At 40.2% G+C, this 23,024-nt stretch overlaps 1 protein-coding gene across 1 annotated transcript in view; it reads left to right on the forward strand.

Annotated features, from left to right (window-relative positions):
- The window catches only part of DNAAF6 (dynein axonemal assembly factor 6), a 33,359-nt gene extending 11,512 nt beyond the window's left edge, over nucleotides 1-21,847 (forward strand). The window contains exons 2-7 of the mRNA XM_053691091.1: nucleotides 19,149-19,249; nucleotides 19,403-19,487; nucleotides 20,529-20,625; nucleotides 20,763-20,859; nucleotides 20,961-21,046; nucleotides 21,152-21,847. Of these exons, the coding sequence (XP_053547066.1) occupies nucleotides 19,151-19,249; nucleotides 19,403-19,487; nucleotides 20,529-20,625; nucleotides 20,763-20,859; nucleotides 20,961-21,046; nucleotides 21,152-21,281 (594 nt within the window). The 5' untranslated portion in view covers nucleotides 19,149-19,150 and the 3' untranslated portion in view covers nucleotides 21,282-21,847. The remainder of the gene's footprint in view (nucleotides 1-19,148; nucleotides 19,250-19,402; nucleotides 19,488-20,528; nucleotides 20,626-20,762; nucleotides 20,860-20,960; nucleotides 21,047-21,151) is intronic.
- Nucleotides 21,848-23,024: the final 1,177 nt, after the last annotated feature.

Raw genomic sequence — 23,024 nt, forward strand, 5'->3', positions numbered from 1 at the left:
TTTGCTCTCTCTCTCTCCCCCCTCTCTTTTGCTTTCTCTCTCTCTCCCCTTTCTGTTGCTCTCTTTCCTCCCTCTCTTTTGCTATCTCTCTTCCCCTATCCCCCTCGCTTTTGCTCTTTCTCTCTCCCTCTCTTTTGCTCTCTCCCCCTCTTTTATCCGCTCTCTCTCTCTCTCCCCTCTCTTTTGCTCTCTCTCTTACTCTCCCCCTCTCTTTTGCGCTCTTCCCCTCTCTTTTGCTCTCTCTCTATCCACCCTCTCTTCCCCCTCTCTTTTTCACGCTCTCTCTCTGTCTCTCCCCCCCTCTCTTTTGCTCTCTCCCCCCTCTCTTTTGCTCTCTCCCCCCTCCATTTTGCTCTTTCTCCCCTATCTTTTGCTCTCTCTCCCCCCTTTCTCCCCCCCTCTATTTTGCTCTCTCTCTCCCCTTTCTTTTGCTCTCCCTCCCCAACTCTCTTTTGCTCTTTCTCTCCCCCCTCTCTTTTGCGCTCTCTCTCCCCCCTCTCTTTTGCTCTTTCTATCCCCCCCTCTTTTTCTCTCTTTCTCACCCCTTTCTTTTGTTCTCTCTCTCTCTCCCCTCTTTTGCTCTCCCTATCCCCCCTCTTTTGCTCTCTCTATCCCCCTCCTTTTGCTCTCTTTCTCACCCCTTTCTTTTGCTTTCTTTCTCTCTCTCTCTCTCTCTCTCTCTCTCTCTCTCTCTCTCTCTCTCTCTCTCTCTCTCTCTCTCTCTCTCTCTCTCTCTCTCTCTCTCTCTCTCTCTCTCTCTCTCTCTCTCTCACTCTCCCCTCTCTTTTGCGCTTTCCCCCTCACTTTTGCTCGCTTTCCCCCTCTCTTTTGCTCTCTCTCTATCCCCCCTCTCTTCCCCCCCTCTCTTTTGCTTTCTCTCCCCCCCTCTCTTTTGCTTTCTCTCTCTCCCCTCTCTTTTGCTCTCTCTATCCTCCCTCTTTTGCTCTCTCTCTCTCTCTCTCTCTCCCCCCTTTCTTTTGCTCTCTTTCCCCCCTCTTTTGCTTATTTTTCCTATTAACATTCAACACACAGGTTACAGCTCTCAAAGAAGTCTTAGACAAATGTTCAGAATAAAGTAATACAGCATGCTATATTAAACAAAAATATAATAATAATAATAGTAATTGTCATAACATCTTAAAGATGAAAAAAGTCGCCCACATCACTGTTACACTTTCCCACATCATACTTTTCCATTTCACTATTAACCCCAATGGATGCTGCTGTAAATCCGCTTACAGGCTCTCCTACAAGCCCAAAGCCTAATACTTTATTACAAAAACTAAAAGGAACAGCACATACCAATTCAAGGTAATGTATTAAAACAATTACCCAGCACATACACACAATTATGCACTTACTGGAATAATTCATCAATGAGCATTCTAAGAGGTCCTCTCTCAAGGCTACGTATTTAGCTATCACCAGTCCCCTTACCTCCAGTGTGCAGTGTCTTCAAACACCACTAGTGGTGTTCCCACACGAGTGGACTTCTAAATCTATTTTTATGATTCGGAGGAACACAGTCTATAACCTGAATTTCTTCTGTTAAGTGTGATCAGTCCACGGGTCATCATTACTTCTGGGATATTACTCCTCCCCAACAGGAAGTGCAAGAGGATTCACCCAGCAGAGCTGCATATAGCTCCTCCCCTCTACGTCACTCCCAGTCATTCTCTTGCACCCAACGACTAGATAGGATGTGTGAGAGGACTATGGTGATTATACTTAGTTTTATATCTTCAATCAAAAGTTTGTTATTTTAAAATAGCACCGGAGTGTGTTATTACCTCTCTGGCAGAGTTTGAAGAAGAATCTACCAGAGTTTTGCTATGATTTTAGCCGGAGTAGTTAAGATCATATTGCTGTTCTCGGCCATCTGAGGAGTGAGGTAAACTTCAGATCAGGGGACAGCGGGCAGATGAATCTGCATAGAGGTATGTAGCAATTTTTATTTTCTGACAATGGAATTGATGAGAAAATCCTGCCATACCGATATAATGTCATGTATGTATACTTTACACTTCAGTATTCTGGGGAATGGTACTTCACTAGAATTACACTGTAAGAAATACATAAAGCTGTTTAATAACTAGAGATTATGTTTAACGTTTTTGCTGGAATGTAAAATCGTTTTCATTTGCTGAGGTACTGTGTGAATAAATGTTTGGGCACTATTTTTCCACTTGGCAGTTGCTTAATCTGTTTTTCTGACAGTTTCTGTTCTCCCTCACTGCTGTGTGTGAGGGGGAGGGGCCTTTTTTTTGGCGCCTTTTCTATGCATCAAATATTTCAGTCAGCAACTCATTGTATTCCCTGCATGATCCGGTTCATCTCTACAGAGCTCAGGGGTCTTCAAAACTTATTTTGAGGGAGGTAATTTCTCTCAGCAGAGCTGTGAGAATTATAGTTTGACTGTAATTTGTTTCCTGCTTTCAGAATTTGTTATCTTTGCTAATGGGATTAAACCTTTGCTAAAGTTGTGTTGTTTACAAGGATTGAGGCTATAACTGTTTCAATTTATTAATTTTCAACTGTCATAGATCTTCTGTGCTTCTTAAAGGCACAGTACGTTTTAATATTATTCTAATTGAATTGTATTTCCAAGTTGCAAGTTTATTTGCTAGTGTGTTAAACATGTCTGATTCAGAGGATGATACCTGTGTCATTTGTTGCAATGCCAAAGTGGAGCCCAATAGAAATTTATGTACTAACTGTATTGATGCTACTTTAAATAAATGTCAATCTGTACAAATTGAACAAATTTCACCAAACAACGAGGGGAGAGTTATGCCGACTAACTCGCCTCACGTGTCAGTACCTACATCTCCCGCTCAGAGGGAGGTGCGTGATATTGTAGCGCCGAGTACATCTGGGCGGCCATTACAAATCACATTAAAGGATATGGCTACTGTTATGACTGAGGTTTTGGCTAAATTACCAGAACTAAGAGGTAAGCGTGATCACTCTGGGGTGAGAACAGAGTGCGCTGATAATATTAGGGCCATGTCAGACACTGCGTCACAGGTGGCAGAACATGAGGACGGAGAACTTCATTCTGTGGGTGACGGTTCTGATCCAAACAGACTGGATTCAGATATTTCAAATTTTAAATTTAAACTGGAAAACCTCCGTGTATTACTAGGGGAGGTGTTAGCGGCTCTGAATGATTGTAACACAGTTGCAATACCAGAGAAAATGTGTAGGTTGGATAAATATTTTGCGGTACCGACGAGTACTGAGGTTTTTCCTATACCTAAGAGACTTACTGAAATTGTTACTAAGGAGTGGGATAGACCCGGTGTGCCGTTCTCACCCCCTCCGATATTTAGAAAAATGTTTCCAATAGACGCCACCACAAGGGACTTATGGCAAACGGTCCCTAAGGTGGAGGGAGCAGTTTCTACCTTAGCTAAGCGTACCACTATCCCGGTGGAGGATAGCTGTGCTTTTTCAGATCCAATGGATAAAAAGTTAGAGGGTTACCTTAAGAAAATGTTTGTTCAACAAGGTTTTATATTGCAACCCCTTGCATGCATTGCGCCGATCACGGCTGCAGCGGCATTCTGGATTGAGTCTCTGGAAGAGAACATTGGTTCAGCTACTCTGGACGACATTACGGACAGGCTTAGAGTCCTTAAACTATCTAATTCATTCATTTCGGAGGCCGTAGTACATCTTACTAAACTTACGGCGAAGAATTCAGGATTCGCCATTCAGGCACGCAGGGCGCTGTGGCTAAAATCCTGGTCAGCTGATGTTACTTCTAAGTCTAAATTGCTTAATATACCTTTCAAAGGGCAGACCTTATTCGGGCCCGGGTTGAAAGAGATTATCGCTGACATTACAGGAGGTAAAGGCCATGCCCTGCCTCAGGACAAAGCCAAAGCCAAGACTAGACAGTCTAATTTTCGTTCCTTTCGTAATTTCAAAGCAGGAGCAGCATCAACTTCCTCTGCACCAAAACAGGAAGGAGCTGTTGCTCGCTACAGACAAGGCTGGAAACCTAACCAGTCCTGGAACAAGGGCAAGCAGACTAGGAAACCTGCTGCTGCCCCTAAAACAGCATGAATTGAGGGCCCCCGATCCGGGATCGGATCTAGTGGGGGGCAGACTTTCTCTCTTCGCCCAGCCTTGGGCAAGAGATGTTCAGGATCCCTGGGCGCTAGAGATAATATCTCAGGGATACCTTCTGGACTTCAAATACTCTCCTCCAAGAGAGAGATTTCATCTGTCAAGATTGTCAACAATCCAGACAAAGAAAGAGGCGTTTCTACGCTGCGTACAAGAGCTCTTGTTAATGGGAGTAATCCATCCAGTTCCACGATCAGAACAGGGACAGGGGTTTTACTCAAATCTGTTTGTGGTTCCCAAAAAAGAGGGAACTTTCAGACCAATCCTGGACTTAAAGATCCTAAACAAATTCCTAAGAGTTCCATCGTTCAAGATGGAGACTATTCGGACAATTTTACCTATGATCCAAGAGGGTCAATACATGACCACTGTAGATTTAAAAGATGCTTACCTTCACATACCGATTCACAAAGATCATTATCGGTACCTAAGGTTTGCCTTCCTAGACAGGCATTACCAGTTTGTGGCTCTTCCATTCGGATTGGCTACAGCTCCAAGAATCTTCACAAAGGTTCTGGGTGCTCTTCTGGCGGTACTAAGACCGCGGGGAATCTCGGTAGCTCCATACCTAGACGACATTCTGATACAAGCTTCAAGCTTTCAAACTGCCAAGTCTCATACAGAGTTAGTGCTGGCATTTCTAAGGTCACATGGATGGAAGGTGAACGAAAAGAAAAGTTCACTCGTTCCACTCACAAGAGTTCCCTTCCTGGGGACTCTTATAGATTCTATAGAAATGAAGATTTACCTGACAGAGGACAGGCTAACAAGACTTCAAAGTGCTTGCCGCACCCTTCATTCCATTCAACACCCGTCAGTGGCTCAATGCATGGAGGTAATCGGCTTAATGGTAGCGGCAATGGACATAGTACCCTTTGCACGCTTACACCTCAGACCACTGCAACTGTGCATGCTAAGTCAGTGGAATGGGGATTACTCAGACTTATCCCCTTCTCTGAATCTGGATCAAGAGACCAGAAATTCTCTTCTATGGTGGCTTTCTCGGCCACATCTGTCCAGGGGGATGCCATTCAGCAGACCAGACTGGACAATTGTAACAACAGACGCCAGCCTTCTAGGTTGGGGTGCCGTCTGGAATTCTCTGAAGGCTCAGGGACAATGGAGTCAGGAGGAGAGTCTCCTGCCAATAAACATTCTGGAATTGAGAGCAGTTCTCAATGCCCTCCTGGCTTGGCCCCAGTTGACAACTCGGGGGTTCATCAGGTTTCAGTCGGACAACATCACGACTGTAGCTTACATCAACCATCAGGGAGGGACAAGAAGCTCCCTAGCTATGATGGAAGTATCAAAGATAATTTGCTGGGCAGAGTCTCACTCTTGCCACCTGTCAGCAATCCACATCCCGGGAGTGGAGAACTGGGAGGCGGATTTCTTAAGTCGTCAGACTTTTCATCCGGGGGAGTGGGAACTTCATCCGGAGGTCTTTGCCCAAATACTTCGACGTTGGGGCAAATCAGAGATAGATCTCATGGCGTCTCGACAGAACGCAAAGCTTCCTCGTTACGGGTCCAGATCCAGGGATCCAGGAGCAGTCCTGATAGATGCTCTGACAGCACCTTGGGACTTCAGGATGGCTTACGTGTTTCCACCCTTCCCGTTGCTTCCTCGATTGATTGCCAGAATCAAACAAGAGAGAGCATCAGTGATTCTAATAGCACCTGCGTGGCCACGCAGGACTTGGTATGCAGACCTGGTGGACATGTCATCCTGTCCACCTTGGTCTCTACCTCTGAAACAGGACCTTCTGATACAGGGTCCCTTCAAACATCAAAATCTAACTTCTCTGAAGCTGACTGCTTGGAAATTGAACGCTTGATTTTATCAAGACGTGGATTTTCTGAGTCAGTTATTGATACCTTAATACAGGCTAGGAAACCTGTTACCAGAAAGATTTACCATAAGATATGGCGTAAATACCTATATTGGTGTGAATCCAAGGGTTACTCTTGGAGTAAGGTTAGGATTCCTAGGATATTGTCTTTTCTACAAGAAGGTTTAGAAAAGGGTTTATCTGCTAGTTCATTAAAGGGACAGATCTCAGCTCTGTCCATTCTGTTACACAAACGTCTGTCAGAAGTTCCTGACGTCCAGGCTTTTTGTCAGGCTTTGGCCAGAATTAAGCCTGTGTTTAAAACTGTTGCTCCACCATGGAGTTTAAACCTTGTTCTTAATGTTTTACAGGGCGTTCCGTTTGAACCCCTTCATTCCATTGATATAAAGTTGTTATCTTGGAAAGTTCTATTTTTAATGGCTATTTCCTCGGCTCGAAGAGTCTCTGAATTATCAGCCTTACATTGTGATTCTCCTTATTTGATTTTTCATTCGGATAAGGTAGTTCTGCGTACTAAACCTGGGTTCTTACCTAAGGTAGTTACTAACAGGAATATCAATCAAGAGATTGTTGTTCCTTCTTTATGCCCAAATCCTTCTTCAAAGAAGGAACGTCTACTGCACAACCTGGATGTAGTACGTGCTCTAAAATTTTACTTACAGGCAACTAAGGAATTTCGACAAACGTCTTCTCTGTTTGTCATTTACTCTGGGCAGAGGAGAGGTCAAAAAGCTTCCGCTACCTCTCTTTCTTTTTGGCTTCGTAGCATAATTCGTTTAGCTTATGAGACTGCTGGACAGCAGCCTCCTGAAAGAATTACAGCTCATTCTACTAGAGCTGTGGCTTCCACTTGGGCCTTCAAGAATGAGGCCTCTGTTGAACAGATTTGCAAGGCTGCAACTTGGTCTTCGCTTCATACTTTTTCCAAATTTTACAAATTTGACACTTTTGCTTCATCGGAGGCTATTTTTGGGAGAAAGGTTCTTCAGGCAGTGGTTCCTTCTGTATAAAGAGCCTGCCTATCCCTCCCGTCATCCGTGTACTTTTGCTTTGGTATTGGTATCCCAGAAGTAATGATGACCCGTGGACTGATCACACTTAACAGAAGAAAACATAATTTATGCTTACCTGATAAATTCCTTTCTTCTGTAGTGTGATCAGTCCACGGCCCGCCCTGTTTTTAAGGCAGGTAAATATTTTTTAATTTATACTCCAGTCACCACTTCACCCTTGGCTTTTCCTTTCTCGTTGGTCCTTGGTCGAATGACTGGGAGTGACGTAGAGGGGAGGAGCTATATGCAGCTCTGCTGGGTGAATCCTCTTGCACTTCCTGTTGGGGAGGAGTAATATCCCAGAAGTAATGATGACCCGTGGACTGATCACACTACAGAAGAAAGGAATTTATCAGGTAAGCATAAATTATGTTTTTTAAACCTGTAGAACTACTACAATGTTCTAATTTAAAGGTGCATTATACACTAGATTTTTCTTTGCATAAATGTTTTGTAGATGATCCATTTATATAGCCTATACAAAAGTATAGTTTTGCTTATTTTTTTAAAAACATTGCTCTGATTTTCAGACTACTAACCAAGCCCCTAGTTGTAGGATAATACTGATGTATACCTACTCCAGCTTGCACCTGTTTGTAAAGGGTCTTTTCATATGAAAAGGAAGGGAGAGGGGGAGTGCCTGCTATGTTCCACTTGCAGTGGGTGTTCCAGCTACCTTTTTAACAAAGCTAAACTGCGAGTTTCTAAGTAAGTTTTTAAACTGTTATATACTGGATTTTTAGATCAGTATCTGTGCTTATTATTCTTTATAGTAGTGTCTATTACATGCAGTTATATGAAAATTAGTGTATACTGTCACTTTAAAACGGTTCGACACACTATCACCTAGATTACGAGTTTTGCGTTAGGCTTAAAAAGCAGCGTTGCTATCTAAGATGTTTCTGACATCTTCTCCGCAATGCTGGAGGGACTGTGGCTCCCACGGAAATATGCTTCACATATGGTGGGAATGCCCTAGGTTGACTCCCCTGTGGAACACATGCTTCCGTACTCTGTCTGCTCTTAGGATTCAGCTACCAAAAAACCCTGCCACTGCACTTCTACACCTAAACTTGCAGGCCCTTCCTAGGCATCAGCAGATTCTCTGTGTTTATCTCCTGTCATCAGTTAAAACGAATATTGCCAGATATTGGAAGAAAGCATCTCCCCCTTGTTGGCCTGATATTCTCAAAACAATGGCCTACTTACACGCTATTGAAAAGGACATATTCTATAGTCTGGACAGAAGTGACCTTTTTGAAATGGTTTGGGCTGACTGGACAGACACACATGACACCACATGGCTTCCCCAGGTTAGAGTATAAGAATCCACGTTTCGTACGCCTCAGGCGATCCCCGGCAGGAATTCCCCTCCCCCACCCCACCCCCCTCTCACCCTCCTTTGATAACCGTTTGGAAATGTATCGACTTCTATCTTTGAAACTTGAATGTTTCAGCTGTATTTTTTATTTTCATTCCCTAATACTTCTTTACATGTTATGCACTGAAAAATGCAGGGGTCCTGCGAGTCCCCAATTATTGTTATATATTGTTCAAAATTAATAAAAATCATTTAGAAAAAAAAAAAAAAAAGCAGCGTTGGCCGGTCCTAACGCTGATTTTTAACGCCCGCTGGTATTACGAGTCTTGCAGGTACAGGTGTACCGCTCACTTTTTTGGCTAGACTTGGAAATACCGCAAATCCACTTACGTAAATTGCGTATCCTCTTTTTTCAATGGGACTTGCATAGCGCCGGTATTACGAGTCTGACAAAAAGTGAGCGATAGATCCTCTCCTGTCAAGACTGGTACCACATTTTAAAGTCAGTAGTTAAGAGATTTATGGTACAACGCTGTAGCATAAAACTCTTAACTAAAGTGCTAAAATGTACACTAACACCCATAAACTACCTATTGACCCCTAAAAACCGAGGCCCTCCCGCATCGCAAACACTAAAATAAAATTTTTAACCCCTAATCTGCCGAACCGGACATCGCCGCCACTATAATAAATATATTAACCCCTAAACCGCCGCACTCCCGCCTCACAAACATTAGTTAAATATTATTAACCCCTAATCTGCCGCCCACAACGTCGCCGCCACTATACTAAAGTTATTAACCCCTAAATCTAAGTCTAACCCTAACCCCCTAACTTAAATATAATTAAAAGAAATCTAAATAAAAATTACTATAATTAACTAAATTATTCATATTTAAAATTAAATACTTACCTGTAAAATAAACCCTAAGCTAGCTACAATATAACTAATAGTTACATTGTAGCTAGCTTTGGGTTTATCTTTATTTTACAGGCAAGTTTGTATTTATTTTAACTAGGTAGAATAGTTATTAAATAGTTATTAACTATTTAATAAACTACCTAGCTAAAATAAAGACAAATTTACCTGTAAAATAAATCCTAACCTAAATTACACTAACACCTAACACTACACTATAATTAGATTCATTCCCTAAATTAAATACAATTAACTAAATTAAATACAATTAAATAAAATTAGCTAAAGTACAAAAACAAACAAACACTAAATTACAGAAAATTAAAAACAAATTACAAGATTTTTAAACTAATTACACCTAATCGAATCCCCCTAACAAAATAAAAAAGCCCCCCCCACTAACCCCTTGAAGATCACCTTACCGGGAGAAGTCTTCATCCAACCGGTCCGAAGTCCTCAACGAAGCTGGGAGAAGTCTTCATCCAAGCCGGGCGAAGTGGTCCTCCAGACGGGCAGAAGTCTTCATCCAGACAGCATCTTCTATCTTCATCCATCCGGCGCGGAGCGGGTCCATCTTCAAGACATCCGACGTGGAGCATCCTCTTCATCCGACGGCTAACACTGAATGAAGTTCCTTTAAATGACGTCATCCAAGATGGCATCCCTTCAATTCCGATTGACAGAATTGCAATCAGCCAATAGGATTGAAGTTCAATCCTATTGGCTAATCCAATCAGCCAATAGGATTGAGCTGGCATTCTATTGGCTGTTCCAATCAGATTAGATTAGGTGTAATTAGTTTAAAATCTTGTAATTTGTTTATTATTTTCTGTAATTTAGTGTTGTTGTTTTTTGTACTTTAGCTAATTTTATTTAATTGTATTTAATTTAGTTAATTGTATTTAATTTAGGGAATTAATTTAATTATAGTGTAGTGTTAGTATAACTTAGGTTAGGTTTTATTTTACAGGTAAATTTGTCTGTATTTTAGCTAGGTAGTTTATTAAATAGTTAATAACTATTTAATAACTATTCTACCTAGTTAAAATAAATACAAACTTGCCTGTAAAATTAAAATAAACTCTAAGCTAGCTACAATGTAACTATTAGTTATATTGTAGCTAGCTTAGGGTTTATTTTATAGGTAAGGATTTAGTTTTAAATAGGAATAATTTAGTTAATGATAGGAATTTTATTTAGATTTATTTAAATTATATTTAAGTTAGGGGGGTTAGGGTTAGACTTAGGTTTAGGGGTTAATAACTTTAGAATAGTGGCGGCGACGTTGGGGGCGGCTGATTAGGGGTTAATAAAGGTGTCGGCGATGTTGGGGCAGCAGATTAGGGGTTCATAACTATAATGTAGGTGGCGGCGGTGTCCGGAGCGGCAGATTAGGGGTTAATAAGTGTAAGATTAGGGGTGTTTAGACTCAGGGTGCATGTTAGGGTGTTAGGTGTAAACAAAACTTTTATTTCCCCATAGGAATCAATGGGGCTGTGTTAGGAGCTAAACGCTGCTTTTTTTGCAGATGTCCCCGTTGATTCCAATGGGGAAATCGTGCACAAGCACGTTACACCAGCCCACGCTAACGTAAGCAGCGCTGGTATTGGAGTGAGATGTGGAGCAAAATTTTGCTCAACGCTCACTTCTTGTCTGTTAATGCCGGGTTTGTAAAAACTCGTAATACCAGCGCTGTCTTTAAGTGAGCAGTGAGCATAAACTGCTCGTTAGCAACGCATAGCCTCCAACGCAAAACTCGTAATCTAGCCGTATTTTTTTAAAATCCCTTCTGAATATTATAAAGTAGGCATGTGCATTGGGAGGTTTCGGATGCCTCGAATGCGGAAGAAGGAAACAGTTTGCATCGTTCGCCTCTTTTCGGAGATGGATTTATTCTTCTGAAAGTGCAACACACTAAAATGTGGATTTGCACAGATCTTAATGTGTTTCACAAGCAGAAATCCTGCCTAGAAATCTGAAACGAGCCGAACACAGCGAGCGGCCATCACCTTCCGCATTCAGAAGCATCCAAAACCACCCAATGCACATGCCTATTATAAAGATGTTTCTTGAATCTTGTTCTAATTTTTCTTTTTCTGTTTTCCATGTAAATCATAAGTTTTCCTATTACTATATATTCTACTTAGTTGTGACCTGGTGAGAGGCTTATCATGAGACCTCGCTTGTGCACATGTATAAAGTGGCCTGTCTACACAACTTTACTAAATGTTATAGCTTCAACTTTTTTGTTTTTGTAATATTTTTCCTCTTCTGTTTCTTTGGACAATAATGGTGCTGTTTCCCCCCACCAAATTGATATGTCTTTTTATATATTCTTTACTTGTTGGGTACAGACCTAAATGTCCAGAGTCATCTACTGTTACAAGAGTAACCACATTGAATGCCAACATTACATTTAAATTCCTTTCCTTATGTTCTGAGTGGCAGCACATAAAAACTCACACTTTTTCTCTTGCTCTTGTTTTTCTCTTGTCTTCTAGTTTCTCTCATTTCTTGGCTAAATGGAAAAACTGGAGAGAGAGAAAGAGAGAGGTGTATGCTTTTCTTAAAGTGGATGGCTTACTATTTAACCTGTTGTTTACTATTGTCTTCTGCTTCATGTGCTGCACTCAGAATGTGAAAAAGGGGATTTAATGGTAAAAACATAATTTATGTAAGAACTTACCTGATAAATTAATTTCTTTCATATTTTCAAGAGTCCATGAGCTAGTGACGTATGGGATATACAATCCTACCAGGAGGGGCAAAGTTTCCCAAACCTCAAAATGCCTATAAATACACCCCTCACCACACCCACAATTCAGTTTAACTAATAGCCAAGTAGTGGGGTGATAAAATAAGGAGTAAAAAAGCATACAAAAATAGGAATTGGAAATAAAATTGTTCTTTTATACAAAATCATAACCACCAAAAAAGGGTGGGCCTCATGGACTCTTGCCAATATGAAAGGAATTAATTTATCTGGTAAGTTCTTACATAAATTTTGTTTTCTTTCATGTAATTGGCAAGAGTCCATGAGCTAGTGACGTATGGGATAGAAATACCCAAGATGTAGAAAACCACAGAAGAAAGAGTCACTAGAAAGGGAGGGATAAAATAAAAACGGCTATGTCTGCTGAAAAAAATTAAATCCACAAAAAAATAAGTCTTTCTCATAAATTTCAAGAAAAAAGCTTAAATCATAAGCAGAAGAATCAAACTGAGACAGCTGCCTGAAGAACATTTCTACCAAAGACTGCTTCAGAAGAAGCAAATACATCAAAATGGTAAAGTTTAGTAAATGTATGCAAAGAAGACCAAGTTGCTGCTTTGCAAATCTGATCAACGAAGCTTCATTCTTAAAAACCCAAGAAGTGGTGACTGATCTAGTAGAATAAGCTGTAATTCTCTTAGGCGGAGACTGTCCCGCCTTCAAATAAGCCTTGTGAATAAAAGCTTTAACCAAGATGCCAAAGAAATGGCAGACCAGAAAAAAACAACAAATAGACCAGAAGTCTTCCTGAAATCTTTAGTAGCTTCGACATAATATTTCAAAGCTCTTACAACATCCAAAGAATGTAAAGATCTTTCAAGAGTATTCTAAGGATTAGGACACAAGGAAGGAACAACAGTTGTTAGAATTCACAACCTTAGGAAGAAATTTAAACAAAGTCCGCAAAACAGCCTTATCCTGATGGGAAATCAGAAAAGGAGACTCACAAGAGAGAGCAGACAAAAGATAGCCAAAAGAAACAACACTTTCCAAGAAAGTAGTTTAATATCCAAAGAATGCATAGTCTCAAAAGAAGGAGCCTGCAAAGCCCTCAAAACCAAATTAAGACTCCAAGGAGGAGAGATTGATTTAACAACAGACTTGATACGAACCAAAGCCTGAACAAAACAGTGAATATCAGGAAGTTTAGCAATCTTTCTATGAAATAAAACAGAAAGAGCAGAGATTTGTCCCTTCAAAGTACTTGCAGACAAACCTTTATCCAAACCATCCTGAAGAAACTGTAAAATGCTAGGAATTCTAAAAGAATGCCAAGAGAATTTATGAGAAGAACACCATGAAATATAGGTTTTCCAAACCCGATAATAAATCTTCCTTGAAACAGACTTACGAGCCTGTAGCATAGTATTAATCACTGAGTCAGAGAAACCTCTATGACTAAGCACTAAGCGTTCAATTTCCATACCTTCAAATTTAGCGATTTGAGATCCTGATGAAAAAACGGCCCTTGAGACAGAAGATCTGGCCTTAAAGGAAGTGGCCAAGGTTGGCAACTGGACATCTGGACAAGATCTGCATACCAAAACCTGTGAGGCCATGCTGGTGCTATCAGCGATTGTTCCATTATGATCTTGGAGATTACCCTTGGAAGAAGAACTAGAGGCGGATAAATGTAAGCAGGTTGGTAAAACCAAGGAACTGCTAACGCATCCACCATCTCTGCCTGAGGATCCCTGGACCTGGAAAGGTACCTGGGAAACTTCTTGCTTACATGGGAAGCCATCAGATCTATTTCGGGAAGACCCCACATCTGTACAATCTGACAAAATACATCTGGATGGAGAGACCACCCCCCTGGATGTAAAGACTGACGACTGAGATAATCCGCATCCCAATTTTCTACACCTGGGATATGTATCGCAGAAATTAGACAGGAGTTGGATTCCACCCAAGAAAGTATCCGAGATACTTCTTTCATCGCTAAAGGACTGCGAGTCCCACCCTGATGATTGACATATGCCACAGTTGTGATATTGTCTGTCTGAAAACGAATGAATAATTCTCTCTTCAATAGAGGCCAAGCCTGAAGAGCCCTGAAAATAGCACAGAGTTCTAAAATATTGATTGGTAACCTCGCCTCTTGAGGATTCCAAACTTGTGCTGTCAGAGACCCCCAGACAGCTCCCCAACCTGTGAGACTTGCATCTGTTGAAATCACAGTCCAGGAAGGACAAACAAAAAAGGCCCCTTGAATAATCCAATGATGGTTCAACCACCAGGACAGAGAGAGTTGAATGCTGGGATTTAAGTATATCAATTGTGATATTCAAGTATAATCCCTGCACCATTGATTCAGCATGCAAAGCTGCAGAGGTCTCATATGAAAACAAGCAAAGGGGATCGCGTCCAATGCTGCAGTCATGAGACCTAAAACTTCCATGCACATAGCCACTGAAGGGAATGATCGAGACTGAAGGTTTCGACTGGCAGAAACCAATTTCATTTGTCTCTTGTCTGTCAAAGACAGAGTCATGGACACTGTATCTATCTGGAAACCTAAAAAGGTGACCCTTGTCTGAGGAATCAAGACACTCTTTGGTAAATTGATCCTCCAACCATGTCTGAAGAAACAACACAAGTTGATTTGTTTGAGATTCTGCTAAATGAAAAGATTGAGCCAGTACCAAGATATTGTCCAAATAAGGAAACACTGCAATACCCTGCTCTCTGATTACAGATAGAAGGGCACCAAGAACCTTCGAAAAAATTCTTGGAGCTGTTGCTAGGCCAAATGGAAGAGCAACAAATTGGTAATGCTTGTCTAGAAAAGAGAATCTCAGAAACCGATAGTGGTCTGGATGAATCGGAATGTGAAGATACGCATCCTGTAAGTCTATTGGGGCAGAATAGTCCTTATAGTCACCATCTTGAAAGTTGGGACCCTTACAAATTGATTCAAAAACTTCAGATCCAGAACTGGTCTGAAAGAATTTTCCTTCTTCGGGATAATGAATAGATTTGAATAAAACCCCAGACCCTGTTCCAGAAGTGGAACTGGTACAATTACCCCTGAAAGCTCTAGATCTGAGCTTTCACAGGATTTGTTGGAACGTGAGACAGTAAAAATCTTCTCAAGGAGGTCTTATTCTAAAACCTATTTCAATGATTCTGAACGGAACCTGCCCAAAACGTCTTGAAATCATTTCAATCTGCCCCCCACCAGCAGAACTGGATTGAGGGCCGCACCTTCATGCAGTCTTGGGGGCTGGCTTTGGTTTCTTATAAGGCCTGGATTTATTCCAACTCAAAGATGACTTCCAATTGGAGCCAGAGTCCTTAGGGGAAGGAGTGTTTTTTTGTTCTCTATTCTGACGAAAGGAACAAAACCGATTTAGAAGCTTTAGATTTACCCTTAGACTTTTTATCTTGGGGCAAAAAAACTCCCTTGCCCCCAGTAATAGTGGAAATAATAGAATCCAACTTGGAACCAAGCAAATTATTACCCTGGAATGATAGAGATAGTAACCTAGATTTAGATACCATGTCAGCATTCCATGATTTGAGCCATAAAGCTCTTCTAGCTAAAATAGCCAAAGACATAGATTTAACATCAATCTTGATATCAAAAATAGCATCACAGATAAAATAATTAGCATATTGAAGCAAACTAACAATGCTATGTAAATCAGAATCTTTTTCCCGATGTGCTAAGCTATCCAACCAAAAAGTTGATGCAGCCGCAACATCAGCCATAGAAATGGCAGGTCTGAGAATATAGCCAGAATGTAAATAAGCTTTCCTTAGATAAGATTCAATTTTCCTATCTAAAGGATCCTTAAAAGAGGTACTATCTTCCATAGGAATAGTAGTACGCTTGGCAAGAGTAGAAATAGCCCTATCAACCTTAGGGACTTTTTCCCAAAACTCTAACTTAGCTACTGGCAAAGGATACAACCTTTTAAACCTTGAAGAAGGAACAAAAGAAGTACCAGGCTTAGACCATTCCTTAGCAATCACATAAGAAATAGCATCAGGAACAGGAAAAACCTCAGGAGTAATCACAGGAGGTTTATAGACAGAATTTAAACATTTACTTGATTTATTATCAAGAGGTCCAGACTCCTCAATATCCAAAGTTATCAACACTTCTTTTAACTAAGAACGAATATACTCAATCTTAAAAAGATAAGTTGATTTATCAGTGTCAATGTCTGAAGAAGGATCTTCCGAATCAGAGATATCCTCATCAGAGGTGGATATATCAGTATGTTGTCGGTCATTACAAATTTCATCAGTATTATGAGAAGTTTATAAAGACCTTTAACGTTTATTTGAAGGCGGTATAGCAGCCATAGCCTTCTGTATCGCATCGACAATATACATTTTCATATCAACAGGGATATCATATACTTTAGATGTTGAAGGAACAACAGATACTGTACTAGCACTAATAGAAACCTTTTCTGCATGCAAAAGCTTATCACGACTGTTACATACTACAGCTGGATATATAGAGGCCAATTTAACAAATGTCTTGCGGACCTGATCCGACAGTGCGGATCAGGTCCGCAAGACCTCGCTGAATGCGGAGAGCAATACACTCTCCGTATTCAGCATTGCACCAGCAGCTCAGAAGAGCAGCTGGTGCAACGCCACCCACTGCAGACTTGCAGCCAATAGGCCTCCAGCAGGGGGTGTCAGCAATTCCGGTGATTCCTGTCCGCCTGCTTAGAGCAGGCGGACAGAGTTATGGAGCATCGGTCTTTGTGACTGCTGCTCCATAACTTGTGTTTCTGGCGAGTCTGAAGACTCACCAGAAACACGGGCCGTCAAGCTCCGTTCAGAGCTTGTAGATAGGCCCCATGATCTCCACTAGCTTACAACAGATACATTTAGCTTTGGTAGAACTGTGTTCAGGCAGCATGGTTCCTACAGCAGTTTCTGAGTCAGGATCAGATTGAGACATCTTGTAAAATGTAAAAGAAAAAATAACATTTAAACAGAAATATCTTATTTCCAAATATAGCAGTTTCAGGAATGGGAAAAAATGCAAATGCTAAAATTGACAAAAAAGCAAATAGCATAACCCTCTGGGCATAAAGAAGGCAAGGAGCATATAGGAAGTGAGGTAAAATTAAATTGTTTGGCGCCAAGTATGAAGCACGACGCAAAAGGAAGGTGACTTTTTTTTTTGCGCCAACAAACATCCGGAAATGACGAAATTCGCGTCATAACAAACACAATTTCGCGCCAAGCAACCTTGCGACGACTAAGACGCAGGAAATGCCGAACGTGCGTCATTACAGAAGCACATTCACGCCAAAAAATTCTCACACCAAGAATGACGCAATAAACAGCATTTTGCGCCCTTGCGAGCCTAATTTGCCCGCAAGTTTTAAAAAGAAAAAACAAGTCAAATTGGAAAAAAGACTATACCACAAGTAAGACAAACTTCCTAAAACATGATTCCCATAACGAAACTGTCAGACTTCAAAGGGAAATATACATAGACCTAACTCATGGCAAATATAAGTAAAATACATATATTTAAAACTTTACATTAATACATAAAGCGCCAAACCATAGCTGAGAGTGTCTTAAATAATGATACGTACTTACCGAAAGACACCCATCCACATATAGGAGATAGCCAAACCAGTACGGAAAACTATCAGCATAGGTAATGGAATATAAGATTATATTGTCGATCTGAAAAGGGAGGTAGGAGATGAATCCCTACAAACGATAACAGAGAACCCTTGAAAAGATTCCTTGCGAGGGAAACCATAAAATCAATAGGCGATACTCTCTTCACATCCCTCTGACAAACACTGTACTCTGAGAGAAATTTGGCTTCAGAATGCTTAGAAGCGATTATCATAGAAGAAATCATAAAAATCAAGCACAAACTTACTTCACCACCTCCATAGGAGGCAAAGTTTGTAAAACTGAATTGTGGGTGTGGTGAGGGATGCATTTATAGACATTTTGAGGTTTGGGAAACTTTGCCCCTCCTGGTAGGATTGGATATCCCATACGTCACTAGCTCATGGACTCTTTCCAATTACATGAAAGAAAAAAATATTTACACTGTTTTAGTGATACCTTTACTTGTGGTCATGGACTGGTGAATACAGCGTGACACCCCTGCCATCTCTTGTGTCTTCCACAAATGTATGAATCACTTGCATACAACTGTATGCAAAAATCTTTCAAATGGGCTTTAGGATTGTATATGCTGCACTAACTGTGATAACCGGTTGGTAAATGCGGGAATTACAAAAGAACAGGTTTTGAGATGTTGGGTACATGCATCATACATCAAAACAGATTAATAAATAAAAATAGATGTGGAAATGTATTGATTTGTCTTTTTAATGTTTCTAAATTAAATAAATAAGTTTAACAAACATTAAAGGGACATAATACTCATATGCTAAATCACTTGAAACTAATGCAGTATAACTGTAAAAAGCTGACCGGAAAATATCACCTGAGCATCTCTATGTAAAAAAGGAACATATTTTACCTCACAATTTCCTCAGCTCAGCAGAGTAAGTTCTGTGTAAAAAGTTATAATTCAGCTGCAGACCAGCTGCAGGTAAACAAAAATTAAAAAAAAATTAAGAAATGAACAGCAGCCAATCAGCATCAGCAGTGCTGAGGTTGTGAACTCTTTTACTGTGATCTCATGAGATTTCACTTAACTCTCATGAGATTTCATCGTAAACTTCCTTAAACTGAATAGGGAAATAATATGAGTTTGTGCACGAAAGCTCACTCCCTTAGCTGTCCCGGGACAGACATACTGATTTGCTGCTTAGAAGTCCTTTACAATGTGATGTGGCTACTGAGGAACTTTTGAGCTAAAATATCTTTCTTTTTTGCATAGAGATGTTTACGTGATATTTTCTAGTCAGCTTTTTACAGCTATGCGGCATCATTTTCAAGTGTTTCAACATTTGGGTATCATGGCCCTTTAACCTAATTTGTTCAACTTTAAAAAATAGTAATTACTTGTTTTTTAAGAAAATGAAGTAAAATTATGTTTTTCTTTGTATTTTTTAATACACACTCCTTATTACAAGTTCAGCACATTTTAAAGCATAAACCCCTGTATTCTCTCTCCTAAACAGACATGGATCTTCCAACAAGTGGATTCTCAACTGCAAGTTCTCTAGATGCCCTGTGTGCACTGCTCAATCCACCTGGAGAGGAAGAGGAGAGTGATCATCATGTATGTTTACAAAGAAATGAGCTGGGGTTCAGAGTGATATATTTTATTTTTATATATATATATATATATATATATATATATATATATATATATATATATAATTTATTTTCTTGATCTAAGTGTTTTTTGTTTTTTTTTGCCTTGTCCACACAGAGTACCTCATCAAATGCCATATTTGGTCCTGGAGACATTGGACCTGCAAGAAAGCCAGAGCAAAAACATCGAGAAGCTGAGACAGGTAATATAATATTTGGGCTCTAGAAAGTCTCTCTGTTTCCCTTGAAAGATGGCATGATGGCAACCAGGAGGCAGATACTGGACACAAAGACTATCCTGCCTAAGAGAACATGGTGACACATTAATACTGATAGGAAAAGTTATTATTTTTAGAATCAGTACCCTCTAAGGTGACACAGTGATAAAAGCATTATCCCCTACCACAGAGACAAAAGCAGTATTCCCTTCAACATCTAGAGGTTGGCACAGTGAAATACTATGAACTATGGGATAAGGATTCTATCCATAATCGTTAGGGTGAAATAGTCCTGGCTGGGACAAATTTCCTTACCTTGCAGAGTACTGTAGTCTGAGGCTTAGAATTATAGAATTGTTACCATTTCTCCCAACAACCAACTGACAGTAACAGACAAGAGGGAACTGCATGGTATGATGTGGGCATATAAGAGAAATTGGAGGGGAACTTTAAGATACAGTCTGCAGATGCCACTCAGTTGCAACACAGGGGCAAATACATAGATCTTATGGAACATGAACTTTGTTTTTTACACCCAGCAAAGCTACATTCATGGGATAAAGGTATAGGGCATGATTTGTGACTCAGCAATATAAAGTGTAATTTTCTCTTCCATACATAGGAAAATAAATGACAATTATAGAGATACTGCACATGAGGTTTATCTCCATAGACTGCAGAAACAGATGGGAGTTATAGAAATAGAGTTTTTCTCTCCGTACAGGTTGGCACACGTAGGATATAGTTATGGGCATAATGTCTGAATTGTGATATAGATCTAAAGAAGTTATCAGACGAGAAGTTTTTCTATCACATGGAGGGAAGCACAGTGGTATAATTTAGGATGTGACCCACAAGAGCAAGGTATAAGGCATGGTCACTTTCCCTATTACAAAGTGACACAGAAAGGAGTGCTATGGGAAACTGTAGGCCAGCTCTTTCTTGACACAGAGAGAGCTATGTTATATGGTATATCCATCCAACCAATGTAAAACTAATAACCATTCTCAATCCCTCTGCCAATAGCCCCAAAGGAACAACGTAATAAGGACATCTGGAATGAGCAGGAAGTTGCTGAAGGATCAGAATTTGATGACATTTTGGATTCTCGGGAGTGTCCAGAGTAAGTTCCAGATAATCTGTATTATAGGCCAGCAATCCATAGCAACTGCTACAGTTGTTTTCATTATTGACCTTTCTTCTTCATCATCATCATCATCATTATTAATATTAATGGCATTGTTATTGTAACCTACTCAGGTATGATATTGTCTATAAGCAGAGAGTGGGAACTGAAGACCTTTTTCTGGGAATGAGTCGGAAGGACCCATCAACTGCCTGCTGTGAAGATATGGTGGTAAGAATCCTAGTATATGCTGGTGTCTTAGAAACACCAACTCTTCCACTCCATGGGAGGGGTAATTGTCCTGGTCTTGAGGTTATGTTGAATTCCTCTAGGTCCGGATCCAGCTGCCTCGTACAAAGGCCAAAGATGTGTCACTTAATGTGAGAAGCAAGTTTCTAGACCTCCGGACTCCCAAATAGTAGGTTACACTACCAATTGTTGTTCCCACATTTCACAGCCTAAAATTTGTAAACTTCTTATATGACCTTTTTTTTATTTTTTTTTTATTTTTTTTCTCCCTCAGTAAGTTGGGGTTACACCTCCCCCACCCTGTTGACGGGGACAATGGAAGTGCACGTTTTCTGGCAGACAAGGAAAGGCTGGAAGTGGTACTTAGGTTAAAACGTGAATTTGATGATATAAACTTTTTGTGACAGCACACAAAACATAAATGCAGGGCGTTCACCTCCACAGAGACTATATAATAGCACAAGTTAAATTGTTAATTAGATTATTTTCCTAGTATGATGGTCAGGAAGAAAATCATACAGTAACGGTCACTTAGCTTTACCTGTGATACAAATCTTTAATTTTTTACAACCAGAAAGAAATGTGACAGTGAACCTGAAGTCTGCAGCTAAACAATACAATATCTCTCACATGTATTTTTGTTTTGAAGAGATCCATTCTTTAGGATGGAGATATGTAACTATCCTAAAAATAAACAACTTTTCTAAAATAAAATGAGATTAATATGTTACTCAAAGAGACCTGTAACAGTGGCAGAGTAAAATACATGCAACAGAAAGTACTTCCTGTAAATGCAACAACTATAGACCTATACATTTATCACATTGAGTTATGTATTCATAAAAAAAACTGAAGTCACTCTACTACAGATACAGCTTTGTAACTGAATTGTATTCTTATACATAGAGCATTGGATCCTGAAATAATTACACATTTTTCATGCAACCATTAAAAAAATGCTTGTACTAAACGTTATGAGTGTTTCATTTATAGCTTTTATTGGGCAAGCAGCTGGCAGTAACACAATTTTGTCAGTGAAGAAGGGACATAAAATAAGTTGGGATAGAGACAAAATATAATAATATGTACTTTAATTACTTTACCTACAAATTTGTACTGCAGTGCCTCGCCATTAACCCTTTCTTTTAAGTTTTCTTTTATCTTTTCTTTTTTAAGACACAAATCCATGGATCATCTCAATTACTAATGGGATATTCACCACCTGGTCAACAGGAGGCGGCAAAGAGCACCACAGCAGAGCTGTTAAATAGCTCCTCCCTTCCCTCCCACCCCAGTCATTCTCTTTGCCTGTGTTAGTGATATGAAGTGGCAAAGTGAGGTGATAGGATTAGATTCTTCAATCAAGAGTTTATTATTTTTAAATTAGTTCAACATTGTACTACTTTGTTCTAGGGTGTAGCCATAGTCCATATCGGTCTCTTCAGTAGGGCTTTGGTGGCTTTAGAGCAATGGGAAGTTGTGGGACATAATTCTCACTGCGCCTCCCATATATCTGCTTCCCTATATGCATTAGTCTGAGGTAATAGATTACTCAGCATGCCTTTTTTTCTCAACAGGTCAATAGGAGGGAGAGGACCTCTTAAACCTGTGATCTGCCTAGCTGTCAGGCAGAAATTAAGGTAAGTGCTGCTTATTTGTTTCTGGGGGACCCAGGAAAGGGCTAGCACTTTATTCAATTTTTGACATATTTTTTAACTCTCCTGGTTCAGGAGATTTAATGACAGTTGTGGTGCAAGTACAGGAGCTGGGGACAGGTCTCTTTATTTCAAATAAACTTTTGCTCAGAAGATTTTATTTTATTTTTCCACCATATTCGTCCTCTTACTTTCAGTTTAGGACGTTTCTGTGTCAGTTACTTCTCTTCACGCCCACGATGGGCGGAGCTTCCGACTTGCGCCATTTTAAACAAAAAAGGTTGTGCAGCAGTTGGGCAGTTATCCTCCTACATTGAGAAAGTGAGGCATTCTTAACAGCGGTGTAGAAGTGCATGATTCTGCAATAAGGATATTCGTTTCTAACACCGGTTGGAGATTTGTTTTTTCCTGCTTCCCTGTAGCACATTACTGATTGAAATAGATTGCGCTGTTGTGTTTTCATTCCAGTCTTTGCTGGTCAGGTAGGAGCAC

The sequence above is a fragment of the Bombina bombina genome, chromosome 1 (genome assembly GCF_027579735.1).
Source record: "Bombina bombina isolate aBomBom1 chromosome 1, aBomBom1.pri, whole genome shotgun sequence".
Classification (NCBI taxonomy): domain Eukaryota; kingdom Metazoa; phylum Chordata; class Amphibia; order Anura; family Bombinatoridae; genus Bombina; species Bombina bombina.